Genomic DNA, 23,686 nt, shown 5'->3' with positions numbered 1-23,686 from the left:
TCGGGTGGTAGTCAGGCCAAGCATTTCATCTCAGGCTGGCCCGGCTACTTCGGCCAATCACAGGCCACGGCCAGGTTCATGCCTACAGTTTGCTTTCTAGTCTGGGTTTGGACAGACCTCAGCCCAGCCCGAGCCAGGACACAGAACGCAACCCACCCAAAAACAATACTTCAAAAACCAGATGATGGGATCCTAAGGCCTCCCGCTTAATGATGAATGACCCAATCCAGCTGGTTGGCCCATCCCCGTCATCCAGTGGGCCACCATTATATAAAAAGAATGGATGGTTTAAAGACACTTGAGAATGGTTTAAGGAATAGGAGGCTAGTTCCACCCGAAGGACCAGCGGCTGGAATGAGGTAGTCCTGTTTTTAATAAACTGCTTGAAGAATGCAGTCGTATGATATAATAACTAAGAAATTACATCAAATTGTGTACAAAACAATCAATTTCGTTGCAGATTAACATATAAACAAGCGCAATTTATCTGATTCATACGCACGTGATTCGCCTCCTCTTCGCCATCTTTTCAATGTTCTCAGAAACCATTGCTGTTAAGTTCCGATCCTCGAATCCAAGTTCCATCCTGATATGAAGCAAGGGTTAGCATCTTCGGGTATGTTTGGGTGTTACAGCATCCCAAGGCAGACGGACTGTGATTTGGGTCTGGAAATTGCATCGAGCTCATTTTCTACAACGCCCCAAACTACAAATGCATTGTGTCCACAAATCTTGCTGAACAAATTGGATTCCCAGGCATCCAAATGGGTAGGGGCTGGCAATGGGTCAGGTTTCAGTTTCAGCTCCCAGCCCAGTAAGTCAGGTTTGGGGTTGTAAAACAGGGACAGTAGGCAGGGTCCAGGCCTAGGTTTTTGCAGAATATTCTGTAAGCCCAGCTCAACCCTCGGAACAAGCCCATTTATGACATTAATGAGTGGGGTTGGGCCTGAAATTGAATGGATCGATTAGTGAATGGGCAAGCAGGGGTGCCTTTCAGGCCTGATTTCAATGCCTGCCCTAAACACAACCCACCCATTGCCACCCCTAAGAGCCGACTCTAAACAATGCAATGACATAGCTGGCATTGGATTTGATTTTTTGAACGAACGATTAATATATTTATGCATTTATTTTTCTAAAATGGAGAAGAAGATGGTTTGACTTGAAAAAGAATCGATTGCCTACTTGGGATCGAGTGTCAGCTTATAAATTTCTTTGATGGCCGAACTCACAGCATATAGAGACATCTTCCCCACCTGCAGCACAGTTCATGCTGAAATTAGCGAACTTCTCATGGAGGAAAAGATGGGATTGATTTCTATAGAAATAACAATCATGGATTTGCACAGCTACCTCTAATATCTGAAGTTTCGCTTCGTGGTCGTTTGGAAGACAGCGGATTTCTTGAGCCAACTGTACGGATTGCACCAAGCTCTCGGGAGATAGGAAATCAAGACCAAGCTGAACTGATGACTGAAAATACAAGGGAACAAATCGGAAATGGTACAAATGTCAGACATGTAAGGAGATTGACGAAGATTGCTGCTTTCAGAGTCGCTAGTATATATTGGCCCCTTCTAGTTTTCCAGATGAACATCATGTCAAACTAGAGAATGCTGCTAGTTAGACAAACAGATTGCATATGGTGTTGCACACAGGTCCTGCATGAGGACAACTGAAGGATGCATAACAAGATCTGGGCTGCTCACCCGGAGCCAAATCAGGTTAAATGGACAATCCCAACTGCCCAATCGGAAAAGGGACCAAATATGGCAGTTGTTGGTTTTTCCCTCAAACCTAGCCTTAGGATCTAGGGTTGAAATGGCCAGGCTGGCCCATTGACTTTTGGGCCAGGTTGTAACAGAGGATTGTGGTCAGGTATGGGCCTGATTGTGAGGCCTGATTAATAAATAGGTTGGGTTGGGGCCTAGGTTCTGTAAAACTTTCTACTAAGGCTCTGTCAAGACTGAGAACAGGCCCATTTATGATGTTAATGGGGACTCTAAAATCAAAGGCCTGATTACTGAACAGGCCAGTCCGAGACTACTTTTCGCCGATTGCAGTCAGGTTGTGATCAGGCTCACTCTGACCTAGGACCATTATTTAGTGCTGAGTTTCCACATTTCATTGAAACTTTGGAGGTGGTATTCCATTTTGAAGGTTATCAACAACTGTGACCTCACCTGTAGATTCCTGACTTGGAAGGCACATCCGGCAGGGACGAAAACAGCCTCACCAACATGTTGCTCAAATGTCCATGGCTCTATTTCTGCGAAAGTAGAACTGGCTTAGTTTGAATTTTACCATAAAGTATGGCCAGCTAAACAAAATTTCCAAAAAAACAAAAAAAACAAAAGAGGCAAAGATCACCTTCATATTTCATTAACTCAAAAAGAAAGTACTAAATGATGTTTGATCAGAAAGTGGTATTTCTTTGTATTTGCATGACCAGCAATGGGAAAGGGGGGTACACCTATGGGTAACTTAAGCTGTTGATTTGACCCCACAATGGATGCGCCATGCTCTAATATTTTCCATATAAGATGGTCGTGGCAATGAATGACTTATATATATATATATATAATGCTCAGGCCAAAAGCTAGTGTAGTACCATTCAGTATTTCAGTTTGTACAAAGGACCAGATAAGGCTTAAATGATGATGATGATGATGATGATGGCAAAGGCCCATGAAGTAGTGCTTCAAACTTTTTGATATTATGGCTCCATTTTAGATGGCACAAGCACCAAATACCTCCCAGATAGAAATATCCTAATCCTTCACTTGGCTAACAAATAGATGATTGAAAAATTAAAATAAAAAAAAATTAAAAATTAAAAAAAAAAAAAAAACAGAGGAAAAAAGAAAGAAAAGATATGCCCTTCGTTCTACTAAAATAAGCGTGAATGTTTGATGGCTAGGAAAATCCAATCAGGGAGGTTTTGGTGCATGGGCAATCCATAGTGAGACCTATCATACCAACCGTTTGGATTACTGGACTATGGGCCCATCCATACAAACTAAAAACTCAAATGGTAATGTATAAACATTGAGCCCAAGCATTGTATAATACTTAATTCTAAAATCAATGGTCCACATTTATAGGATGGTGACAACGCATGGGGGAGATTTTTGGGATATTTCCCATCCACCAGGGGGCACCATGTGAACAAGATAGACTACCAAAAGGTGGGTCCAGATGTACAGTTTGTTGAGCGAGCAGTTGCTTGATCAAACATTGAACATACATAAGAAAGCTAAAGATCACTTCAGACCATTTCTTTCTTGACATAGGGAAAAAGGGAAGAGTATTGATTTGTTTCCTTACTGAATTCCTCTTTCAAATTTCTTTTATGATCATCATTCAGGAATACAGCTTGATCATAAATAGGATGCACAACCTGAGATCCAAAAAAGAAACACTTCATATGCAGCAAAGTAATTGCACGAACTCAAACTGAATGCCGATCTGTAAAGATGAAACAACAAACTTACTGAATTGCTTTGAGAACTATCCTGATTCCTGAGCTCGATCCAATGAATTCTCAAATACTCACTAAGTTTTGGGACATCCTGCTGACGGAAAATGTCCCAACGAGCTCCAGCACGAGCCTTTTCCAACAGAACATCCCCATTCACTTTGTCCAAGTGGGAAGAACCAACCTTTTTTGTTTCACCTGAAGTGATTTCAATTCCTACATCAGCTTGGTCCTCCATTATCTCGTCTTCCTTGGCATTTAACTCTAAACCACTTTCAGTCTGTTTACTTAGTTCATTAGGTGCCAAATCAGGTGACTTATTCCTCTCATCAGAACTGGTTTTGGTATCGAGTGTATTCTCATCTCTTATTGATTCTTTTGCATCGGACTCCCTGAATGTTTTCTGTATCTTCTCAATCTTCGCTCGCTGCCAACCTTGAAATTTCACTTCAGCTGTGTGCATCAATAGGTAAACCTACAAAGAATTTGCAAAACATAAGACCCTGCGAACCATTTGCATTTCCAAGCATTCACACATAGGTGGAAGGTTCGTAGTACTAACAGCCACATTTCCATGATTTCCAGGTCTTACACATAACTTACATGGGGGCTAGACTGACACATGCAGCTTACAACAGATAAAGAAATTAAGAAAAAAATGTCATTTGCTGAAATTTGATTAAAATCCTTCTCCTTTTATGCCATGAATCAGTCGGACATTCAAAAGATTTGATATTTAAATATTTGAGAAGGGCATGGCTACAATATATTGCAAAGTGAGCAAGAAGAGTTGGTGCGCAAATTATCTCTCACCATTTAAAGATGGATGGCGAGAATCTAGCAGCTTCCAAATTTCAAATATGTACTTTGAAATGCACATTCAGATTCGCACCTGCTATTTTATTTTTTGTTATAGAGGGAGATATGTGCCCACCGACGCCTGGTGCAAACTTAGCACAGAAACTTTTTTTCCCATTTGAGGAGGTCCAAATGACATTTCCATTTTTTTCCCTGCTGTATCCAAGTTCCCTTGTCTTTTTGTTTTGGTTTCTTATGCATTAGGTGTGTTGCTTTGCATTTAGTGTTTTCTATTCCTGTTTTAGTTGAGCAGTTTACAGCAGTTGATACGCTGCGGCACTCAAGAATAAGTGAGTTCTTTACCAGCGTGGGGATCTCATTTTTCTGTGAGTTTGTGACTATACTATTCCAATTGAGTTTTTTTCCCCTTGATAGAAAAGAAAATAATTATTCAAAGAGAAAGGCTTACAAGACATACACAATGTGACAAACAAGTCAATATGAACATGAGATGGAAGTGAAAAAATTAAGACAATTAAGAACATGGATATGAAAGCACCAGACCAAAACAGATTAAAAAAAGAAAAAAAGAAAAGGAAGAGAGAAAATTTAAGTATATGACTGATAGAAGCTACAAAAAGGACTTGCTTTAGCAGAGATGAGTAACCAGAGAAAAAAAGATCTCATGCTTGAATAAACAACCAAGCCTCTTCAGTCTTCAGCCACTTATGGTAAGCTTATAAGTTTAATATCTGATGCATGGCCCAACCTGGATGGGCTGTATATTATGTTAGTTTGTTGTGAGGGAGGGCCCCACCACAGTAGCTTGCTACCGGGTCCCTAAAGCATCACCCATGCATTGACTATTGCACGTCCCTGGCACACTCCTAGATAAAATACCAAAAAGAGTAAGAAGAGAGAAACTTGGAATTTAAATATAAGCTTGACTTTACAAATCAATACAAGGATGAGCATCAAGGCAGCTTTTCTTGACTTGCCATTCTTTCAGTGACTTCTCGATTATTCAAATCACATTGCACTCAACAAATACAAATTCGAGTGGGTGGTAACTAACAAATATGGCACACTGATCCTAGAATTATACTATTGGGTGTAGCACATTCAGCTAGGTGGGTGGGGGGGTTGGAGTGGTTTTGAATGGTATGCCGCCCCACCCCCCCCATATCACTGTTTCCAATGTTTTGGCCCACTTGAGCTTTAGATATGCCTCGTTTTTTACCTCCCACCCTAACCTGAGCTACTGAAACTGATAGATGGAGTGGATGTCACAAAGACATCATGGTGGGCTCCACATGGTTTTTTGTTGGATAGACTTCTTAAGGGTTGTGTCGTGTGCAGGGTACATGTGAAGAGGAGAGAAAATGGTTAGGGCTAATCTCATGAAAAATGGAAATTATGGAAATATCCTAGTCGAAGGGCCAGAGACAGCAATATTCTTTTCATTTTAAAATCTAGTGACAACTAATTGCAGGGGTAAAAATGTCAACTGCCTTTTCATGTTATATACAGTAGAGATAAGATAGGATGAGAATATTATCACTATCACACCTCAACGATATGAAACCAGTGGGAAGTTGCAGGACTTTTGGATATCAACGATATTATCGCAATGTATCGACAACAGTATTGTCGATACATCAATATTGATAACAACACTTGGGTTATCTGAAAAAATCAAAAAAAAAAAAAAACTTACAAAATACAAAATCCCATTTTCTGTCAAATGTTCCACTTCTAAATCACTTCGGTTAGACAGCGCATAGTTTAGGACCTTATATAAAGGAAACTTATTAAATGCACTCGTTTTTTGTTATCTTTTAATTTCTAAGTGTGTAATGATGTCTTTTTTTAACATCCCCTGAAGTTTCCTTGTAAAATTCGAACAACTTCCCAATATTTCCCAAAAATAGCGAAACAATACTCGATACATCCGATATTTCCCATGTGATAACCGATATGTTTCCATATCCCAAAGGTGCAATACATTTGTCGATATTGATATTGAAAACATTGGCTATATACAACTATGTCGCCAAGAAATACCAATAAGTGCCTTCTAGTACAGAGAAAGCCCTTTAGAGTGCATGAACCCTTAAAGGTAAAAATTAAGAGATAGAAAGGAAGATGGGGAGCCTGTTAGATGCTTTCCATGAAAAATAAAAAATAAAAATGGCACACAATACCTTGAATATTTAAAAAACTAATAGCCATTCAAATCATATCTTTGACACATTAAGATCATTATTCACATGATGTACCAAACAAGAAAAAAAAAATGAAATGAAATGAAAAGGTAAGTGTTTACAATGACGGGATGGTAAAAAATCCTCCCAGAAAATGCAGTGAAAAATATAGCAGATGTTATTCTCTAAATTGAACTACGAAAGAATCAGCACCTACCACATCACCCATATTTATATCGAGATTGTTCACAGAATCACCTCTACCAAGTTCTTCAGATGTCCCATAAGCAATAAAAATTTTAGGTCCCACATCAGCCTGCAGGGAAGCATGAGGCAGCTTTGCAGCAAGGTTTAGAAGACCCCACTTCGAATGGATATACTCAAGCAATGGCAATTTACTGATAAATTCAAGTCTCCGGTACAATAAAAACTCTTCCAAGGCACTTGGAGGTGGCCAGCTCTTCAATTTTAACATTTCTGGCCAACCATTTTCATGGATGCGCCCTTCTGAATATCCTTTAATGAACTGGCCGAGTTCAATATCAACCTGTCAAATATCGAGACATTAATAAAAGACCATCAGAAGGTTAATAACATGGATACATAATATATGGCTGCATTGCAGATGTAAGCAGTGTATGTTGTTACACTGTTTCTGTTAATAATATTTTATTAGGGAGAGAAAATGGAAGTGCACAGGAGGGGAAAATGAAAGCAACCCCAAGAATACAACAAACAGAAATGACTAAGATGGCATAAAAACTATCTAGACAGGAAAAACGAAGAAAAAGAAAATAAGATTTCTCTATCCCTTAATATGTAGGCTTCCTCTACCACACCAATGTTCATTAGCCAATCTATGTCATCATGAACTTCCCTAGGAACGAGTGGAAAGAAAAAAAACTGATTGGACAGCTCCTATACATGTCTAGAGCTTCCTCAATTAGGTCCATGACACGCCACGGGCATAATCCAGATCCCACCCAGGAAATCTCATTATTAGTCTACTTCGATAATTGCCGGGAGGAAGTTGTTCTCAACAGCCACTGTAACAGCTTGCACTAGCATTGCAGCTTCTGCAAATTTCAGTCTTCGATACCAAGGGGGCCTGAGAAAACACCAAGAGACACACCCTGTCATCATGAACAATACCTCCCAACTCCAGCCATCCCAGGTTCACCCAGCTGGAGGAGCTTCAACTGACTTTGGTGGAGTGTTCTTCGGCTTGCGGGGTAGCCCGGTCCATGCCCTCCTCCCTTTGACAATCTCTTCTGTTCTTGGCACGAGGATTTGGGAGGTGCTCTTGGAAAAAGAAAATGGTGTATCATCTTCTTTGCTGTCCTGTGGGCAGTGTGGACCGAAAGAAATAACCACTGCTATAGGAACCAATCTGCGACGCCGGCTGCGGTGTTTTCCAGAGTCCTTTCGCTGTTTAGAGATTGGGCCCCTTGATTGCGGTTGCGGTGGGTTTTTTATCCCCTGTAGTTGATTGGCCGTTTCAGCTTTCTTAGTAAAGAGGAATATCCTCTGAGTTTTGGATTTGCTTTTACCCACAAGCCCAAAGAAGCTTGAGAATTTTCAGGACTACCGCAAGAGCAGAAGAAATCTTACCATTGAAAACCCTTTTGTTTTTACAAACCAGATTGCCCATAAGGTTGCCTTGCCTGTGCAGCCATGCTCCATAGGATGCATCCAATTGATCCCCAAGCTGCAGTCATCCAATTCTCGATAAACTCAAGAACTGATCCTGGAAATACCCACAGCAAACCAAACTTGAAATAACGTCCGCTAAACATCCATTGCAAAATGACAATGTATTAGAAGATGGTTTGCAAATTCCTCACTTTTGCAACATAAAGAGCATCTATTCGGCATCACCATGCCTCTCCTTTTTAAAAAGTCAATAGTTAGAATCTTTCCCAAGCATGCTATCCATGTGAAAACCCTGACCTTCAAAGGCATTGCAACAGACCAGATTTTCCAAAAAACTGCAGATCTATAGACCCCACCCGATAACTCAAGAGCAAGTGATCTGACTGTGAACACTCCATCCAGCTCGTAATCCCCAAATACTCTGAATGAAACCTGCCCTAGGAACATACATGTACCTCAGTGTCTCTAGCTGCTGCACCAAACTGTTGATTTTGCCGTCCCTAAGGTAGTGACAAAAAGAAGGGCACCACAGTATCATCCCTCCAGGCAATAATAGAACCTATGTGAGTCCTTGCCGTCTTTCCACCTAAAGCATTTCTAAATGGACTAGATTTTAGCCACAACTCTTACCGAACATAGCAGGATTGACAGAAGATACACCGGAACAGTGGCCAGAACTGATTTTAAAAGCGTAATTCTCCCCACAGGGATAACAGGTCACCTTCCACCATGCAAGCTTTTGGTTATATTTATTCAATCACCATATCCCACAACCCCAGACCCGAGCAACCTACAAAGAGAGGAATGCCAAGATGGTTTTGAAGGCACCCGTGGAGTTCAAACACTGAGAATCAAGATTCATGCCAACCATATTGCTTTCTGGCAGATTCACCTTCAGCCCTGATGCGAATTTGAAACACATTAGGAAATCCCTAAAATTTTGAGCATGGTTGATCAACTCATCCCCAAACACGAGGGTGTCATCAGTATACTGGATATGAGTAACTCTAAAACTTTCATTATTACCAGTCATCACTTCGATAACATGGGAATGAACTGCCCTCTGCAGCATCCTTGACAAAGCTTCAGTGACTATGGGGAAGAGTGAAGGGGAGAGAGGGTCACCTTGCCAGATTCCCACTCTCCCCTGAAAAAACCTTTTAAATTCCCATTCATTAATAAGGAAAACCAGGAAGAGGACATGCATGCTTGGACCCAAGAATGCCATTTCAAGCTGAAGCCCATCTGAACCAGCAGGTATAAGTATAACAGGAAATTCCAATTGACGCAGATGATGGTCCGATACCCTGTTCAGGAGAACTTTCGGGTTAACCTCCAAAAATGCCTCTTTACAAGACTTAGAGATCAAGAACCTATAATGGGCAACGGCAGCATATAACCAGATCCTCTTGTTTGTTCCACCAAGCAAACTCAGCACCTGAAGGGGAATATCAAGAAGCCTCCGCATATTAACAAAATCCGAGAATCCCATCATGCTCAATGTAACCCTCGATCCACCCCTCTTCTCATGCCTGAATCAAAATTACAATGAGATCTCCTATCTAATAGGAATATGACTGGACTCTTCCTAAGACTCCAGTCTGTTCCAGATCATTTGGGCCGTAGAGACACTAGAGAGCCTAGGAGCAGCCACCCCCGTCCCTTTGTAAAAAATTGATAATGACCATCTACCCACCGCCAATGATATAGTTTTGAGTGGGTTGGGATCCCAAACCATCAAAATCCCCTCAATCTCCTCGTAGACTCCACACATTCCCACTCGAAATCAGATGGGCCCCAATATCCTTGATGGCAAGGAATGGAAGGGCCCATACTTGGTTTCTTGTATCATGAGAATGTTTCCTTTGTTCATGCAAACCAACTCCTACACAACTAGCTTTTTATCCAAATTGCCCAATCCCCTAACATTCCAACAGAAGATTATCATTTCAGAACGATGGTAAAATCATTCACTCCCCCACAACATAACTTCCTCCCAGGTCCTATTGTTGTAGTTAATGGATGATTTTAGATTCAAGATCTCTCTTTGAAGCTTTGGCTTCTTGTGCGACAAGATTGGGCAAACAGAAGCACCAAAGTTATTCCACGCCTCAATGATACAAAGGATGATTCTTAAGATGTCCAACTCTACTTCTATATTCACCCCCATCGCCTTCACAATGTTATCGAGATTCTTCTTCACCCATGGAGATTTGTCTTCCACCCTCCCAACTGCCAAAGAAGAGACCAACTTGACCACACACAGATCAGAGTTGGTTGAGCTTTCGGTTCCACCCACGTCTAATTAGGGTGGCAAAGGCCCCACATGCCCCCTTCCCATGTCACAACACATTACTTGCAACCTAGATCGCATATCCACCCTCAATGAAACTTTCACCAAACTCCAATGCAGAGTGCATCCAAATCCACCATCCCTATTATGCCAAGATCCCCACAAGAGAAAGCAACCCCATATCAGAGCCCAATAAAGGAGATAGTTGGCCAAAGAGCCAAGAAGAGGCGGGAGACAATTGCAAGAAGGGCCCTTTGGACCAGAAGGGAGAGCAAATTAGCAAAAGGCGTATTACAACATAGGAAGAAGCTTTTACTCAAAGCACTTGAGTACCCCAACACCATCTTTCCTAGCCATCTCCACATGACACACACCTAATCCCAATACCATATGTCCATCCTTGACCATCCCCACATGACACATGCTCTGGCCAGGCTGTTGTTAAGTTGACTTCTTAGATAGAGGCATAGAGCCTCTCCACAAACAAACACATGTTCCCCACTAACTCCTAATAAGACTGCTCTAATATGAACATCCTTGCTCCTTTTTTGACATTGAGAGGTTTGGAATTTGACTGCCACATCAGCCTCCTCCCCCACGTGACTACACCACAAACCCCACCCTCCAAAGAAACATTTGTCCCACCCTTAATCCCTCGACACCTAATCACATGTAACCCCTCCCTACCACATTAGAAACCAGGACTCCCTATCTCCTCAACAAAATCCTCCATTTGCGCATGCCCACCGTCCACTCTTGTTGGGCATATTCCGTCTCCTTACTCTAAAGTAGAGAAGCATAAGAGACCCCAATCCCCTCTTTTAGCTTACACAAAACAGGTTGAATGGTATTAATCAACACCACTGATTTAAAAAGGCAAAAAGGGGAACAAGAGAACTTTGGTTTCCAAGTTGATCACTCTCCCAGCAAATGCCTTTGCCCGAAGCAACACACTTAATCCATCAAACATGAGGAAGAATCTCTCCACCGTCACAACATCTAGCTCCAGGACCTTGCCAAACTGGGATCCGAACTCAATGAGAGCCTACTTGGTCCATGAATGAATATGAAAGATCCATAAAAGAGGGAATGCTAAAAAGTTTGACCCAAATACTCTTGTTGAAAGCCGCATTCGCCGGGCATCGCTTCTCAACCTTAAAGAGAGACATATGTCGATGCAGAGACGCATCCCTGGAAAAGGCCACCATCTCCTCCCTAGAGCTGATAGACCATAACTAGGGCTTCGCATATTTGCAACAATGAGATTTTCATTTAGCTTGACCCTTATGGCCATAATTAAGATGACCATAACTCCAAGGATGCCATCCAATACCAGAATAAGTAACCATCAAATTACACCTAACCAATGGTGCATTGACGATTCAATGTCTAGAACTCTTCAATTGAGAGTCCAATGTTTGTGCCACAATCCAAACCAAACTAAGACACTATATGTGTGTGTGTGTGTGACAAGGTAACTCATGTGGACATTATTTTTAGGGCTTTTTTTATAATTGCACATCGGTGACATGATCATTCTTTATTATTTTTGTATTTTTAGTGGGCTTAATGACTTGGGTTTAAATTGTTTACTTATTTTCTAGTTTCTTTCAATTAGAATCCACTTCTAATTATATTGGTTTGCAACTTGGTTTTAGTAGAGGAATTTCGGTGATATTTAACATTAGGAATTTCTAATTGTATTGTGTTACCTGTTTGGACTACAGTTAATAGTTTTGAATAATCTATAAATAATTGCTTTCAATGAACATAGAACATACTTTTGATTGTTGATCAGAAGGCAATTTTTATTTTTATTTTAGTTTTTCATTGTGAAACCCTTCACAATTGAGAACTCCAACTACATCAGTTGATATCAAAGTAAGATCCTTTGGTGAAGAATCGTGACTTTGGCAACTCCCAATATATCAAAAAGGATTCTTCTCGGTATTAAAAGCATGACTGTGACCTTGCTCTCAAAAGTAAAAATACTATTATTATCTATTTATCAGAAAGGAAAACAAAATTATTTTTTTGAAAGATCGATAATTTTATTAAGCCAAAGCCTGAAAGAAAACACGAGAAAAGGAAACAATAAAAGGAACAGGAAACAAGAAAAAGGAAAAGGAAAAAAAAAAAAAACCTACGAAACAAAAATGAAAGAAGAAAAAAGATTACAACAATAGGCAACCACCCAGCTGGACAAGGGACTAGGGCTACAACCAACTCAAGGGGCCCAGTGTCGGAATAGAAGGATGACTCTGCTGAAAACACCGGCAGCCGAAAGACTCTTGTTGTGAAAGCATTGCTTCACTTAAAAACCCTTTGGTTGTGTTTCACATGTTGAGTTTGAAAAAGGTAGTTTTGAAGGCCATGGAAGAGGCAAAATGCTGTCCCATATTCGATAACCATGGTGGAATGTTTTATTGATTAGGACAGAACCCCTCATCTTTGATGAAGATGTGGATGAAGAAGAAACAGTAAAAAGCAAGGAAAATACCTACAAAAATGGTTTTGCAAAAGGGGACTCCTGCAGTGTAACCATCAAAAACTTGCGAAGAGGGGAACAAGGATTTCTTCCAAAAGCAGTAAGAGAAGGTAAGTTATATAACAGAAATCAGAAATCCCTACTCTTACCACTAAGGGACCATGATTTTTTTTTATGACGACAGGATGTCCCCGCCCCTTTTTAAAGGGACCATATGATTTGTTATTATGGGAAAATGATTACCCTCTCCTAGAGAGACCACAAATGTGTCGTGATTGTCAATGGAAGATTTGGTTTTAAGAACAAAAGTAGATAGGAGTTTTCACATTTTGCAATCACATGAAAGACAGGCCAAAGGTTAAGGTGGGCCATCATCATCAGCTTTGAAGAAGCCAACAGCAAATGGATGTATGGAAAATCAAGTCAGCAATGATGCCAAAGGCATTCCAAACTCAAGCATGAGTACTCTTCAATAAGGGGAGAACTATCCAGCCACAATCAGACAGAACTGCACTACACAAGAAAAGCTACCTTTTGGTGGAAGAAGTTCGCTTCACAAAATAACTTCATTTTGAAATTATTTTCAGGGGTTCAATTTTAGCTATGAATCAGGGACATAACTCCCACTTTATGACTCTTATAGTCATTCTAGATTTAAAGATTAGAAATAAATATAGTTGCAGTATCTTTTGGATTTGGTTTTAATTGTTTGTAGTTCATTACATCCTTGAGGGTTTCTTTTTGTTAGAGTCAGTTTCTAACCATATTGGTTTCCTACTTAACTTACACGTTGAGGGATTTAGTAATCTTTAGAGTTGGGGAGTACAAAATGTATTGGACTTACCTTTTGGACTACAAATAAAGTTTTTTAAAGAGATGGAAGTAGTTCTTTTCTTTTTTATGGTCTGTAAGTCGTTGTTTTGGGTTCAACATGATTCAGATTTTTACGATTTGAATAAAGTTCAGTTATATGATGTTGTTGTGTGGAAATCTCAGCATTTAAGAATTTTCAGTTACATCAACATGTGTAGGAACTTAATTGAGCTTGAGTTCATGGTATACCATACAATTGCCTTTTAAGTAGTTCATTTACCACCAGCATTCAAAACATCGCTGATAGAACCGATAATATCACCCGATATTATCTGTATCGGTGAGATGCGATACGGATACTGGGGGTAATAACCAATGATTTAAATAAGATTATATATCAGTTGATATTATTTATATCACAGGTCGGTGATATGAAACAACCAGGGAATTATAAAATTCCACAATATCACCGACAATTTTATCAATGATAAGCACAATATTTCAAAAAATACCACGAGATATGATCAGGATTCCTTTAAGTTCTCCGGTATCGATACATATCAACGATATTGAGACAACACGTGGGAGGTGAAAACTGAAAAATAAAAATAAAAACTCAATTTTTGAGGAAACTTTTTGGGAGAAACTCTTAGTGGTATGTATTGGGTTGCTTCCTTTTTATTTTGGATGTTTTTTTTTTTTTTGTTTTTGGTACTTGAATTGTATGATTTACAAATTATATGAACAAATTTTGGATATAATTGCAACACTTCTGTCTAGTTTAGGACCCTACACAAAGGAAACTTATTATGCATACCTTTTTTTTGGAATGTTGTAAACAAGTCTCTTTTAACATCTCTTGAAGTTTCTTTTTGAAGGATATGTAATCATTTATTCAAGCAACATCTCAAGAAGTTGCAATGAAAAATTCCATCATTTTCCTAATGTTTCCTCAAGCAACAATACAATTCCCCAATACATGCGATACTTCCCATGTGATACTAATACGTTTCCATATCCCAAGGGCACAATACATGCATTGATGCTGATATTTAAATCATTGGTGATAACACAATTTACAAGCTTCCATCTTTTCTTTTCTTTTCTTTTTTTCTTTTTTATGAACAAGCTATCGCTGACATCGTTGATATCTCGCGATATTAGATATCAATGGCAACCTTTTGAATTAAATATGCCGATAATATCGCTAATATTATCGCAAATTAATCCTCAAAAATATCACTAATATTATCAATAACATCAACGATACCAGTGTTAATGCCTATGAAATTCTAGAAAATAAACAATTAAAAAAACAGAAAACTGATTTTTTTCGAAATTTTGGAAGGGATTTCTTCCTAGAGGTGTTTTAATTAGTGCACTATATGTGCTGAATTATTGCATCATTTCTTAAAAATTAGTGCACTAAAATCATATTTATTAATTAAATATTTTCATCCGACAACACAGTTTGGGCCCCTATACAATGGAAACCTAGTGTGTGTATGTGTGTAGTATTATTTGGAGCCCTATGTAATCATGTCTTTTTTTAGCATCTCCCAAAGTTTCACTGAAAAATTCCAACATTTTCCTAATGTTTCCCTCAGAGCGATACATTTCCTCAGTATCTGTGATAATATAGGCGATATCAACGTATGTTTCCGTTAGCCAAGGGTGCAATACATATAACGATAACGATGCATGAAAACTTGCCCATCACTTTGGTATGGAAAACTGTCCTTCAGAGCATCTATTACGTGATATTTAATATTGGACATCTCCTTAGAGGCATCAAACATGCTTACTGGTCCGCATGTCCAGATCAAATCTCAGTCCTTGTTCTAATAATAAAACCATAATTTTATTTTATATTTTGAGAAATAACGAAAATTTGATTAAAGAGAGGGAATACAGAAAAAAGGATAATCTCACTGAGGAAGCGAGAAAGCTATCCTTCAACAATAGGAAAATTACATCCCTTAATGTTGCAATTGATAGAATTTCTGTGATCTGTAGGTTCTGCTGTCCTTTTGAGGTTTAATATGCAGACCTTTTTGTTTGATATTACCAATCAAGCTTTATAGTTTCGAGACTTTATCAAACTAAGGTATATCCATTCTTAAAGATTTTATTTGGCATCTTCGATCAGTTCTCATCATGCAGAGAAATAGTGAGTATTAACATACTAGTACTACTCTAGCACTTGCCTATCTTGATGCTTAGCTGTCATAAGAACATATAAGTGTTCAAAATGTCCTAATATTGTTTCAACTCGCAGAATAAAAATGAAACTCAATTCACAGAAACAAACAAGCCAGAGAAACTTGATATTCTCACTTGCACAGTGACCATATACATTTTGCTTTCACCTTCAAAGCTCTGAAGTCAAGCATATCATCAGCCACAAACAGGCATCAAACAGCAGTGGTAAATAGTAAAAATATGAATATAGCTGCCTAATCATGAGTATACCTCAGACCAATCCAAGCAATCTATAGCCTTAACAATCCGATTATCTTCTTTCATTTTCTCATCTGCAGTTTCTCGTATCTCTCTCCATATAACCATTGGATCCCAGATAGAAGCCGATGCACAATCAAACACATGCTTAACAACAATAGGTTCACCCCTACCCCAATGCTTTTGAAAATGGTTGATGCCTTCAAGCTTGATATCTTGAGATGCAGGGCAATACAGGAAATTATCACTGCTATCCTCCCTGTGAGAGCACTGGAATAGCTTAGAAGTGCCTAACCCACCGGATTGGGAAGCAGTTGTCCCGATGCAAGAAGAGCATGTCTGGAAACCATCAACATCATAAACCTTGCAACCGTTTACCATTTCCTCTGCATTTTTCACCAGTTTTGCAACCCAGTTCATTTTCAAAATGCGCCTTAGAGTTAACGATCGGCAGCCACAGCCACCAGACTCCTTTGGGGGGCACAGAATACTACCGTCACTGTTGGCTTTCCAATCAGGAAATAGATGCGATATATCTAACATACCCTTGCATGCAACATTTGCAATACGCTGTTCACCCCCTGTTAATACTTCAGATGATTTTGGCTGCTTTGCCAAAATGGCCCCATCTGAGCTCTTCTCAATGACCTGATTTTCTGCAGGTTCTCCATTGATGCTGACCTGAGATGCCCGTCGAAGATCCCGGCAGCAAGCAAGGCATAAATCGTAGAAGCAATTTCCACAGTGTCGATGATAATCGACAATGGGTGTCTTACAGCAATCACTGGGGGGAAAAAACAGATTCCACTAGATTAGATGTTGCCCCAATATGAAGCATGCATGCACACACGCACTGCTAATGTAAATAACAATATTGGGTTTTCCACAAGCCAGTAAGAATTTTAGAAGGATACCAGCACATTAGCTCATCTGCGTGAATCTTAGCCCTGGGAATATCTGTCCTGCTTCCTGGTAAGACAGCACAAGTTGGACACATCATGCACAGCCATGCAATATCAAGAGGAAACCCTTGCATCATTTTGAAAAGGTCAACAGAATCTCAGACACCTCTTACCATGAGCCCTGGTTTCCACCTCCAGTTCAAAGGACTGCTCAGAATGAATTTGCTTTAGCACAGGAAGAACTAGAGACAGGAGGTGGTGTAGATATTGCAACTTATCCAGGCCAGCTATCTCCTGTAACCTGATCTGCAGACAATTACATACAATCAACAAAAGAATAGCTTCCCCAGGGAAGAAAAGCACTGTTGGTAGCTCAGAGAACAATCATCTATCCTACCCAATCATGGAGTTGGATCTAGTGAAAATTACAGAAATATTCCAGAAGTGTCAGGAAATAACAGAAAATGGAACTGTTTTGATTGGAAAATAAAATACCTTAATCAAATTATCTCCGCGCAAGCACATTTTGCAATTACAGATGCCACGGCAAGCCGGGCAGACCCTCCGGATCTCCTCTAATGAGATATCAGGGTACCTAAGTAAATGAAACAGATAATCAGAATACTCCTTAAAATGCTGCTTCCATCTAAAAGAAAAAATATCTCTATGTTTCAATCACTGAAAAATAAAATTCTTCAATACCATAATGAAATGAAACCATGTCCATACCATCTAAAAATGCAGCTATCGCAATAACCTTTCCTATCACATCTCAGACACTGAATGACCGTTTCTCTATCAGTCCTTCGACATTGATGACAAGTCGGCCCGTCATCCTCATCAGAAGAGTCGGTGCTTTTACTAGATTGTTCCTGAGATGCCACGACATAGTCAGTTAGTGCAACAGAAATGAAATGATGCAAAGAAATGACAGCATCATGGCAGCACCACTCACCCCTAGATCATCGTCATCAGAGAGATTCTGAAATTTATTTCTAGATGAATCCACAGCAAAAGGGGATGTCTTGTAAGCATAGTTCGTCTGGTAATCATCCATCTGTGCAATGTCTCTTTGTGAATCATCGTTTGATCTCTGAGGAGTACGGATAGACAAGCTTCTCATTGACAATGTATCGGGAGAATAATAAGGTTGGCTTTTGGGCACCTTTTCCTTGTACCTTTTACTGGAGACAGCAGTAGGAAATTCCCCACTGCTTGCATTCATGAGAGAGAGATCTAATTCATCATTCTTACTCTCCAAATAAATATCGCTATCATCAATCGATTTTCTCTTGGCCTTCTTCAAACTAGCTCGTAATGCAGAATTTGCTGCTCTTTTCTTTGCTTGAATGTAATGCTTTTCACATACGGTTTTATCCGGCATAGACAATGCACTACATCTCCATTGCTTTCCATCCGACCTCTTACAACGCAAATCTTCCGGAATACCCACGTTATCGTCAATGTTACCGGATGTAGATATTGGAAGATCCATTATTTAGCATGCACAAGGACAAATGACTAATGCCAAGTGAAACTAAACCCATTCCATCTAATGAAGATCAACACTACAAACGGTTTAGTAATAAGGGATCATGCAGCAGAATACAACTCTTCAACACACCGGCATAGCTGCCACTTACAGTATTGTTGGACTGTCAGTCTCTTATTAGCCAACTTCAGCCCGTGCTATGGACTGAAAAAATCTAACTTCTGTAGGCTTAAAAGTTTGCATATGAACTATAACTGGACCAAATAGCAACCATTCACCAAGATCAACCTGCACATACACAGCAAAAAAAAAAAAAACTATTTTTCAAAAAGTTGCCACCTAAAAAAATGCCATGCTTGATGAAACTGGCAGAAAAGGAAACACAAACAACATGCCTTGTAAGAAATAATAAACAGAACACAATAGCAATAACCAAACATGCTGTAAAAATAATATTTTCCGTTGACAATGCCTAAAAACTTTGCCTTCTCTCTATTTTACGTCCCTTTCCGCCTCAAGATACATTTTATATAACCAAGAACAAGCAGAAAGAATAAACAGTTATAATCAGTCCTTACAATTTGCAATAAGATTTATGGAATTTAAAAATAGAATTCCTAGCTAGCAAATATCTGAAAAATAGGAAACTACCTAAAAAAGAAGCCACTTAAATGAGAAAGTACTTAAATAAGAAAATTATAAGATTACTTCGTACCTAATATAAAGATATCAAAGAAAATTACATAATGTAGAGATTTAAAAGAAATGGAAAGTAAAGATATTTCCTAATGTAGAGATTTGCCTAAAAATGGAAAGTAGGAATGGCCTAAAAAGGAAAAGCGGTCATTTTTCTTGTGCACACGTGCATGCACACATGGAGATGTGGGCCTTTTCTTCAAATCTTGATCAGTTGGTGTGTGGCCATTTAGTTGCATCAACTCCACCCGGCTTCGAAAAAAACTCATCATCGAGTTTAAATTGGTAGTCAAATCTTGATCCTTGTTTGTAGCGTGTCTTCTTCGGCTTTCCTGGCAATTGATGGTGGAGACCTACATGCCTAATGGGTAGCTGATGCATAATACAGTGTTGAAACACGCACCATCTTTTCCTTTGCTTCTTGTTGGTCCTCCACGTTCTAGAAGCCGATTGTGGCCCCTTAGTCATAGTTAGCTTCCGATTTGCATATATTGATTGATGTTGAGATGGTACTATTGTGTTGACCTCTATGGAGTTTGCTACTATGATTGTAGCACTATCCATCTCTTTGACCATCGGATCATCCATATCTGTTAAACCTTTACTTCTTTTCAATTAGATCATCCGTCGGTTGATCTTTTGGTTTTACTTGAATTTCCTCCGATCTAACCATTGATCCATCCCCATTCATAGATCCATCAACCAATCCAAAGGAGGATTCCTTTTGGGTTGCCACACTATTTATAATCACGTCATTCCTTGGAATGCTAAATAAAACAGATTGAAGCCCATAAAGCTTTTCTTGTTCAATCAAGGGATCAAAGCAAGCTCTCACTATCTCCTTCAGTTCCTTGAATTCATTTGCAATATCTTCCTTGAATGCTCTAATCTCCTTCTTGACTTCCTGCAAATTCTCTTCTCATGTCTCTTGAACATTCTTAGCCATCATTGATATTTCCATGCAATGGGATGCTTTTGAATAGCCGACATATGGTTTTCTTTGCTCATAACAACTGGAGGGCCATTGAAAGGAATCTCTAAAAGACCCATATGGCAATGGGTGAGACTCAAGATGATAGTGGTGATGATCGTGATTCGTGATAGTCAGAATGAGCCTAATAAGAACAACACGATAAATATAGATGGGTAAGAAAGTTTGGATGGGAATAATTGTACGAGGCGTATGAACATCTTCCTATCTACGACATCTTCAAAATAGAACATAGGTTAAACTATAGACTTGGATTCTAGATCTAAGGTTATGTGGACTAGGTTTTTTTATTTTTTATTTTTTTGGTAAGGAAAAGACAAAGGGCGAGGAATTGATGGGTTGGAACGGGATTTGGATATAGTAGGGTTGGAAGAGAATATCAACAGTTTTTTTTAAGGTAGAGTTATGGTTCAATGGGTTTGGAGGAAAAAAGGAATGGTTTAGGGTTCAGTGATTTTTGGGATGGGAAAAAGGAAAGAAAATAAAATGGAAGATGAAGGATTGAGGAAAGGAAAAGATGAAAGGGTAGGATTGAGATGAGAAAATTACCTTATTTTAATTTCCCAAGAGCAAAACTTGCTTTGATACCAATTAATGCAAACCCTGAAAGGGAAAGCAAATAGATCAAAGAAAAGAAGAAAGAGATTGTGGGAAAGGACTCAACAATCCTCTAGTCGAATGCTAGATACCGCAAATACAAGATTGTGAGCAAGCTCAACAGTCCTTTAATCATAAACTAGAGATCACTTCCCTCCCCCCTTCAACAACTACCAAAGAGAAAACAAGAGAATTTTCATAAAAAGAGAATATCATTCAACTCTCTTATTCCATAGGCCTAAGCCTTATTCATAATCTGACCTTACAATATGCAATAAAATTTATGGAATCTAAAAATAGAATTCCTAGCTAGCAAAGATTTGAAAAATAGGAAACTACCTAGATTTATTTATTATAAAATAAAAATATAAAATATAAAATATTAAAAAAAAATACCATTTAAATGAGAAAGCACTTAAATATGAAAATTATAAGATTACTTCTTGCCTAATATAAAGATATCAAAGAAAATTACCTAATGTAGAGATTTAAAAGAAATAAAAAGTATAGATATTTCCTAATGCAGAGATTTGCCTAAAAATAGAAAGTAGAGATGGCCTAAAAAGGGAAAGTGAGCATTTTTCTTGTGCATGCATGAGATGTGGGCCTTTTCTTCAAATCTTGATCAATCAGCTTGTGTGGCCATTTAGTTGCATCAATCTTATTCCGCCATTCCATTCTATCAAGGGTCAGACCTTCAGTTAAACCATAGGTCCTAAGTCTTTTCTTATTGACTCCGTGAACATCCTTTTGGGCCTTTCCCTTACCCTTTTCTTTTCATGATTTTGCAATAAAATCAATAAAAATTCAAAACTGCTAACATTTTGAAAATCTTGCAATATTGTCACGATAACATTACTTAGCTGAATTCTCATGAAAATATTGCGAAAAATTCAAAATCTTGGCAGTATTTGTCATGAAGCCAGCAAGACTGTTACGATCCCAAGGGTTTAATAGCCTAACTTTACACATTCCATCAGAGCCAACACCATATCCTATGTTCGAATCACGTAAGGGGCAACCTAGACCAGAGTGAAAGCCGCCTCGGCGTGGAAAGGGCTACCTGACCAATCAGGGTGCACCTCGAAAACTGTGCCCAGACCCGAACCCAAAGCCGACCCGCTGACAGCCCTAATTAAGAGAATATACGCAGGCCTTCTCGTAAATCAAGCACCACTCACACTCAAACGGCATTCCAACGACACCCGGACCCAAGAAGGGGAAGATGATTTCCATTCCTTTCAAGGAATCCGTCCATGTTTTTCCAAGCTTTCTCGGATTCGCCCTAATTCAAGGATTGGATGGATCGAGCAAAACCCATCAATTTCAGAACCAGTTCTTTTTTGTTTGCGGAATAAATAAACCCGATTTTCATTTATTTTTAGAAAATGAAATGGGATGAGAGAGATGGGAACTTACCAGGAAAGAAGGCAGGAGGCTTGGAAGAGTCTGCTCATGGGAGAGAACTTACCAGGGAAAAAAGCTTCCAGATGCTGTCTTGCTCCGAGTTCGTTTTGCCTCTGTCGCGACTCATGATCCAGCGTCCCTCGCGGCATCCCTCGGGCCTCGCTCGTAGAAAGGGTACGGGGAGCGGATTAAAAGTCATCAGGATAGTTTCCTGACTGTGGGTGGGACCCACCCTTGATGTGTGTTGTATATCCACGCCATCTATCAGTTTTTCCCGCTCATTTAATTGCTGGGTCTAAAAACGAAGCAGAGATCCAAATCTCAAGTGGACCACACCACAGGAAATAGTGTGAATTGAATGTCTACTGTTGAAAATTTCTTGGAAGCCATAGAAGTTTTGGATCAAGCTTATATTTGTATTTTCCATTCATCCATATTTTCGTGATTTTATGAGAAGGTTGGATGACAAAAACATATCACTGTAGGGCCTAGCAAGGTTTCAACATTATTTCCACGGTTTATGTGGTATGGTCCACTTGAGTTTTGGATAAGCTTTAATTTTGGGCCCAACCCCTAAAATTAGCCGAAAAAACAGATAGACAGTGTGGATAAACCACATACATTCGTTGTGGGGCCAACAGAGTTTACTCAGCAGATGAAGGGGAAAATCAACGCGGATGAGCTACCGACAGGTTGAGTAGCGAAACTCGCTGCTGAAGTGACATCACTAACTTTCATGGCCCTACCACGATGTATACTTTGTATCCCTCTGTCCATCCATTTGGAGAGATCATTTTAAGGTAATATTGAAAGGATGAGTTAAATCCAAAGCTCCATTGGACCCTAGCATGGAAAAGAGTGGGAACAATAATGGCCACCATTAAAAACTTCTAAAGCCTTCAAAAGTTTTTGACCAAGCTTATATTTTTGTTTTACCTTATTTCACACCTTTTTTACACTTTTGAACAGGTTGGATTTCAAAAAAAAATCATGGTGGGCCTTAAGATAGTTTCAACAGTGGAAATCACTCCCCACTGTTTTCTGTGGTGGGATGCACTAAAATTTTTATTTGCCTCATTCTTTGTGCCATAAAATGATATTTCAAAATGGATGGACAATGTAGATACAACACATACATCATAGTGGGCCTATATAACTTAGTTATGATACTTTAGTATGAGCCTGGCTGCTCAACTTGTCCGTAGCTAATCACGTAGGGGGAAAACACAAATATCAGCTTGATCCAAAACTATTGTGGTCCCTAATAATTTTTTTTATGGTGGACGAGTAATCCCGATTGTGTGGTCCGCTTGAGATTTGGATCTACTTCATTTTTTTAACCATCCCTTAAAATGAACCGGAAAAACTGATGGATGGCACAGATATACAACACATACATCAAATTAGCCCACGG

General features: G+C 39.3%; 1 protein-coding gene across 2 annotated transcripts; it reads right to left on the bottom strand.

Moving 5' to 3' along the window:
• Positions 1-305: 305 nt before the first annotated feature.
• LOC131231929 (E3 ubiquitin-protein ligase JMJ24) lies at positions 306-22,484 on the bottom strand. Of its 2 annotated transcripts, none has more exons than XM_058228328.1 (14): positions 22,337-22,484; positions 18,045-18,869; positions 17,819-17,961; positions 17,585-17,684; positions 17,263-17,395; positions 17,102-17,156; positions 16,200-16,971; positions 6,698-7,027; positions 3,495-3,953; positions 3,328-3,400; positions 2,184-2,269; positions 1,354-1,473; positions 1,186-1,256; positions 306-586 (listed from the first exon to the last, which is right to left on the bottom strand). In XM_058228328.1, the coding sequence occupies exons 2-14, from the start codon at positions 18,582-18,584 to the stop codon at positions 493-495; spliced, it is 2,976 nt and encodes a 991-aa protein (XP_058084311.1). In that variant the 5' UTR covers positions 18,585-18,869; positions 22,337-22,484; the 3' UTR covers positions 306-492. The 2 variants fall into 2 exon arrangements, with proteins under 2 accessions (XP_058084311.1, XP_058084312.1); XM_058228329.1 differs by having other exon boundaries at positions 22,285-22,434.
• Between the last annotated feature and the right edge of the window lie 1,202 nt (positions 22,485-23,686).

This window comes from Magnolia sinica, chromosome 17 (assembly GCF_029962835.1).
Source record: "Magnolia sinica isolate HGM2019 chromosome 17, MsV1, whole genome shotgun sequence".
In the NCBI taxonomy this organism is placed as follows: Eukaryota; Viridiplantae; Streptophyta; class Magnoliopsida; order Magnoliales; family Magnoliaceae; genus Magnolia; species Magnolia sinica.
The sequence above is the reverse complement of the archived record's forward strand: the minus strand, read 5'-3'. Positions and strand labels throughout refer to the sequence as shown.

What these genes read in the sequence shown, in the direction of transcription:
- LOC131231929 (XM_058228328.1), bottom strand. Translation starts at nt 18,584, where the DNA reads ATGGATCTTCCAATATCTACATCCGGTAACATTGACGATAACGTGGGT. An exon ending in GATAGCTGCATTTTTAGATG is followed by an intron (nt 17,685 to 17,818) that starts GTATGGACATGG and finishes TCATTTACTTAG; the next exon opens with GTACCCTGATATCTCATTAG. An exon ending in ATTGCTTGGATTGGTCTGAG is followed by an intron (nt 7,028 to 16,199) that starts GTATACTCATGA and finishes GATATTTGACAG; the next exon opens with GTTGATATTGAACTCGGCCA.